General features: G+C 43.4%; 1 protein-coding gene across 7 annotated transcripts in view; it reads left to right on the top strand.

The window, feature by feature from the left end:
• Positions 1 to 5,269, top strand: part of LOC123981298 (beta-amyrin 28-monooxygenase-like) — a 35,186-nt gene that overhangs the window by 6,139 nt on the left and 23,778 nt on the right. For 3 of the 7 annotated variants that reach the window (XM_046065991.1, XM_046065994.1, XM_046065992.1), the window contains exon 1: positions 940 to 1,326. The exons of 2 other annotated variants lie outside the window; for them this stretch is intronic. In XM_046065991.1, coding sequence (XP_045921947.1) covers positions 1,137 to 1,326 — 190 coding nt within the window. In that variant the 5' untranslated portion in view covers positions 940 to 1,136. Of the gene's footprint in view, positions 1 to 939; positions 1,327 to 3,586; positions 3,778 to 5,269 lie in introns of those variants that run through there. 2 more of the 7 variants (XM_046065993.1, XM_046065995.1) reach the window with 2 other exon arrangements.

Raw genomic sequence — 5,269 nt, 5'->3', positions numbered from 1 at the left:
TTAACCAGAACAAAGAAATATGACCAAATTACTCCTATTTTAGCTTCATTACACTGGCTCCCAGTATGTTTTAGAATTGACTTTAAAATTCTATTGATCACTTTTAAAGCTCTTCATGGCCTCTCGCCTTGTTATATTTCTGACCTTTGAGTCCCATACGCACCAGCACGTACCTTGAGATCCTCGGGCAGAGGTCTGTTGTCTGTTCCAGAGTCTCGACTGAAAACTAAAGGGGACAGAGCGTCTGCTGTCAGGGCCCCGAGGCTCTGGAACAGCCTGCCCGAGGAAATCAGGTCGGCTGAGTCAGTGAACTCTTTTAAGTCCCTTCTTAAAACATACTTTTATAGGACAGCCTTTCCCGATCTTATTTGACTTTATTTTATCCCTTTTATTTTATTGTATTTTACTAATTTTATATTAATCTGTATTTTAGTCTTTTCAATGTTTTCATGCTCTTATCTTGTTTTTTGTATTATTCTTTACACTTGTTAAAGCACTTTGTAACTTGTTTTTGAAAAGTGCTCTACAAATAAGGATTATTATTAATTTTATTACTATAGGGCTCCAACACTGTCAGGGCCGCCCAAGGAAAGTCCTGTTTAAATTGGCTTGGGTACAAATGATAATTAAGCAGCTGAAAACTTCAGGTTGAGGAAACAGAATTAAAAGTTAAGGGGGAAAAAGACAGCCCAACGACCAAAGCACATAGGGGCCCATTAAAGAGGTGGCATGAAAAAAAAAGGAGGCCATGGCAATGGAAGCATATGTTTTCGTACAGTGCGAGACGTAATACTGTAGTAGTAATGACACAGAGCAGACAAACAGTAAAGCATCAAGGGCAGGTAGGCCTAATTTACGGACAGCACCTGAACGCGTCACCAGCGCAGCTGGATACTTTCCGTTACCTCAGAGAAAACAGTGCCAACTATGAGACAGCAGTAATTTGACACACAGGTCGCTCCTGCACAGCCACGCCGATTAAAATAATTAACAGGCAATGACAGCAGGGTTTACAGTCTGACGGTGGATCGTATTAAAGTTTAGGGTCACTGTTGTGTGAGCAAAGAGTCGTTAACATCCTGATTGAACCCACCTTCCAACTTAATAAAAAAACTGGGCGAAGCTGCGTCTGCCATATGTCTAAACTACCAGGAAATGCGGGTGTGTCAGTGCTCGGGGACAAGTCGCTGGAGTTTTACCGGGACCCGGTGAGCTTCTGCCGGCAGAGGATCGAGAAACATCGAAGCAGGGTGTTTCAGTGCCGCCTGCTGAACAGACCGACCGCCTTCATCTGCAACGTGCAGGGAGCAAGAGAGCTGCTGTGTGGTATGTTGTGGCGCACGGCTGAACGTATGAGCGTGTGTGTGTGTGTGCGCGCACGCCACAGGCACAGTTCAGCTCAAAGTACATGTTTTGTTCCCAGCAAAAGAGAAGCCAGTAATATTCTAATTGTGACTTATAGATTTTATAGTCTGCGTGATAGTTAAGGTGATTATTGGTGACTTTTTTAGATGTGATACCTTTTTTGTTTAGTTATATCTGCCACACATATTTATTCTTATAAGGAAGTTGGTGTATGTAGTTTCTAGTGACCTTGTCTCCTTTGCCTAAGGATGATGAGCCAGATTTTGCTCTCAGGCAAAGGAACAAAAGGAAAATCCCCTCTATATGGAGTAAATATTCACCCTGGCATTAGTCTGATCTGTCATGGGAGATACTCCTGACATTGCTGGAGAGGGGTGAGGGAGGACCTTGCTCAGATGAAGTTTTATTTTATTCTTAAATAAAAAATATTAAAAGATGCATTTGAAGAACTATAGAAAAGCATAAAGTTGCTATAAACACACCTTAAAGAGGTGGTATTATGCTTTTTGGCTTTCCCCCTCTTCTTTATTGATTTATATCTATTTTTTGTGCATGTAATAGGTTTGCAAAGTGAAAAAGCCCAAAGTCCAGCCCAAAGGGAGTTCCCATCTCCCACAGAAAGCACGGCTCAACTGCTTGAAAACAGCTTGTTTGTAGTCCAGCCGTTTCCCTTCCTTCCCTGTGACATCACAAGTAAAACGCGTCATAAAGCTTGCCAAGCGGCTAGCGGGGTCAAACCAAGCTAGTCTGAGCGGAGGCCCTTTGATTTTAGTTAAGCCCCTTTTCCACTGCACAGTACCAGCTCGACTTGGCTCGACTCGCCTTTGTTTGGTTTTCCATTGTAGAAATGTTGTACCTGTACCTGCTTCCAGGTGCTTTTTTTTGTATCCCCTCACCTCCATCGAGTAGCATGTAGCTGCAGTACTGGAGGCTGCAGTTTCAGGACCGCAATCCTAGGACCGGAACTGCAATACCAGGACCCTTGTTTACTTTGATACTGCCAGCTAGCTGACTGGCTAGCTAGAGCTAGCTAGTGTAACCGAGCGGTTATTAGTTCGCCTATACTTTTTATGTGGTTACCAAAATAACAACACAGAGGCTCCGTCATCTGAACCAAGACGGGACATCTTTATTTTTTCCCTTCGACCCCCGCACATAGTTGCACCGGAACAGCACCACAACTTCCGTTTTTTTCCCACTTCAAAATAAAAGCCTCTACTCAACAAAGTAGCTTACACTAGCTAGCTAGCTATGTTACTCTTTACAGCCCCCCTGAAGCCAATTACCCTTACCACAACCACAAAAGAACTAGAACTGCGGTCCCAGGAAAGGTCCTGAAACTGCAGCCTCCGGTACTGCAGCTTCATACTATTGGCTCCATCTAGGTTCCAAGCCAGCTGAGAGATACTAAAATGTAACGTGAAAACACGACAAACTGCTGATTGGTCAGAGAGAATATTCACTATTCACTGCATCATGTGCACCAGACAGAGGCCAGCAACAGAAAGTTTTATATTTTACAGCTTTTGTATCGAATTTCATCACTAAATCCACTTCTGAGAAGTTTTGAGGTGAGAAATCAGCTGTGTAGATTTAGAATATTGACAGTTTTCCGAGAAGTGATGGCGGAACAAAAATGAGCTGAGGAGCTCCGCTGCCTGTGCCAACCATAGACTGTATATAAAAACTTTAAGGCTTAATATAATTTAAACAGGTGAATTATAAAAAAATTCACCCCCCTCACAGTCAAACTTAGCGATATGCACTAAAACCATTTTTTGAACCAGGCTGTAAACATGTTTTATTCTGCTGTAGAGTTGGGCATTTTAACATTGGGTTCAATGGAGATTGACTCCCTTCTGCAGCCAGCCTCAAGTGGCCACTCGATGAATTGCAGTTTCAGATACTTCCGCATTGGTATCGGAAGTGAGAGCCGGAGGTTGCAGCTTGGTGCCAACCCGCGGGAGGAGCGTGTGAGGCCGGCCAGCCGCCCGCTCACAGAGCCCTCTGCTCCCGCCGTCACACAGACCGCTGCAGCAACAACGGCAGAGGAAAACACAGCTGGAAGGTTTTCATACCGCTCATCTGTCTTTACATTCTGAGGAATGTTGAAACGTTTTAACTTAAAAAAGAGAAAGCTGTGTGGATCGCTGGTTTGTGTGTCGCATTGAACATTACGTCGCGGCAGTTGTGTGTCGCTATGACGACAAGCTACGTACTATATCTGGGTACTGTCTGCAATGGAAAACCGAGCAGGGCCGAGTAGAGTCGAGTCTATCGATTTGCACCATGGTGGCAATTTTCGGCAAGGCAGCATAAATCGTCAGAACACCGCCAACAGTTCAAAGTTTAGTCCTAAAACACGAAGCAACTCCGACTCTGTTTGAGCCTGGAAATTCACAATCACAACCTGTAAGTATGCTTTATTGGTTTTGAATTATATTTAAAATAAACACGAAATGTAACTTCACAGACTGTTCACGTGCGGAGTTGTTGAATTCGTTGGCTAACACAGCTGCATGGGCTCCGTCAGCACAGGAAACAGAATTGATTAGTTCACGACTCTCAACTGTGGGTCTCTAGGTCTGAGTCGTTCATTTGTCTCGTGACAGCTCCTACTGTGGAGCAGGAATGAACCACTGGTTCAACGCTCACATGGGTCCTCCTCAGTCTTTCGTTCATTCTGCAGGCTGAGTTACTGCCAGCGCCAGAGAATGAGAGGCAGGTCGGCTGTCAGGTAACACTGGACTGACATTATATAGCTATTTTGTTAATTATGTGACATTTTATAAAGCATAACGTTATTACAGCGCAGTGATGTTGTGCTAAATTATAGTTTTAACACAGCCGCACCGTAACTTTAGTCCTGCTAGTGTTTAACATTACAGCTAACAGCTGATGAGAGTTGTTCTGGGTCCACTTCAGAGCCCTGACAGGGTTCTGCCGGGAGCTGAATTACCTCCGAGGTCGTCTCCTCTCCAAAACAAACAGACCCGGTCATTAAAACATTAAAGAGGTGGTATTATGCTTTTAGGCTTTTCCCCTCTCCTTTATTGAGTTATATCTCTTTTTTATTTTGCATGTAACAGGTTTGCAAAGTGAAAAAGCCCAAAGTCCAGCCCAAAGGGACAGCCACAGCCAAGTAGCAACGTTAGCATTAGCCCTGTGGTTTGTTTACAGCTAACAGCTGATCCAGGTCCGCCAGAGAACACAACGTAACTTTTTATTTACCAACAGAGCCGTGCTGTTGTTTCACAGCTCTTGGCTGGTGAACAACCTGCAATGTTTGAGAGCGATGTGCTCATGTGCGTTTCTCTGTCTGCGGAATCCGGACCTGATGTGGCCCATTCTGTGTCCAGAACTGCCAAACTGCTGCGTTTATATGTGTTTATTTCTTTGTTCCTCTCTCTGTGCTGGAGTTCTTTAAGAACTTGGTGGCTTGATCCAGATTATTATTAAATTGGTTGAATTTTAATAAGAGTGTGTTTATTCATATAGTGTATCAAGCTTATTACTTAAGTATATTTACTGCAAATCTGATATTGATATTTTACTCATGGATAGGGACGTTAGGCTACTGTATGAATGAGCACTTTAGAGATAATGATAGTAATTATATACATAAGCCTTTATGTGGCAGGTCTGGTTGTATACTCGGGAAAGATTGTGAAAATGGAAGGATTTAGGCGGAGTAGTGGATTACATATAGACAACATATTTCTGTGGTTTTTACATGGTTTGAATTTGGTTGTGGGCCCAGGGGGGTTTATATAATAATGATATACAGTAATCAAGAGGTGAATTTGTGCATTATACTTTGTCAAATAAAGCAAGCCAGGCAGTCTTCCGTGTTTGAGAACGACGCTGTTTTATAATCGCCCACTATAGGGCTGCAGCACCGCAA

The sequence above is a fragment of the Micropterus dolomieu genome, linkage group LG13 (assembly GCF_021292245.1).
Source record: "Micropterus dolomieu isolate WLL.071019.BEF.003 ecotype Adirondacks linkage group LG13, ASM2129224v1, whole genome shotgun sequence".
NCBI classification, from domain to species: Eukaryota; Metazoa; Chordata; class Actinopteri; order Centrarchiformes; family Centrarchidae; genus Micropterus; species Micropterus dolomieu.
This window is presented reverse-complemented; position numbering and strand designations above follow the sequence as displayed.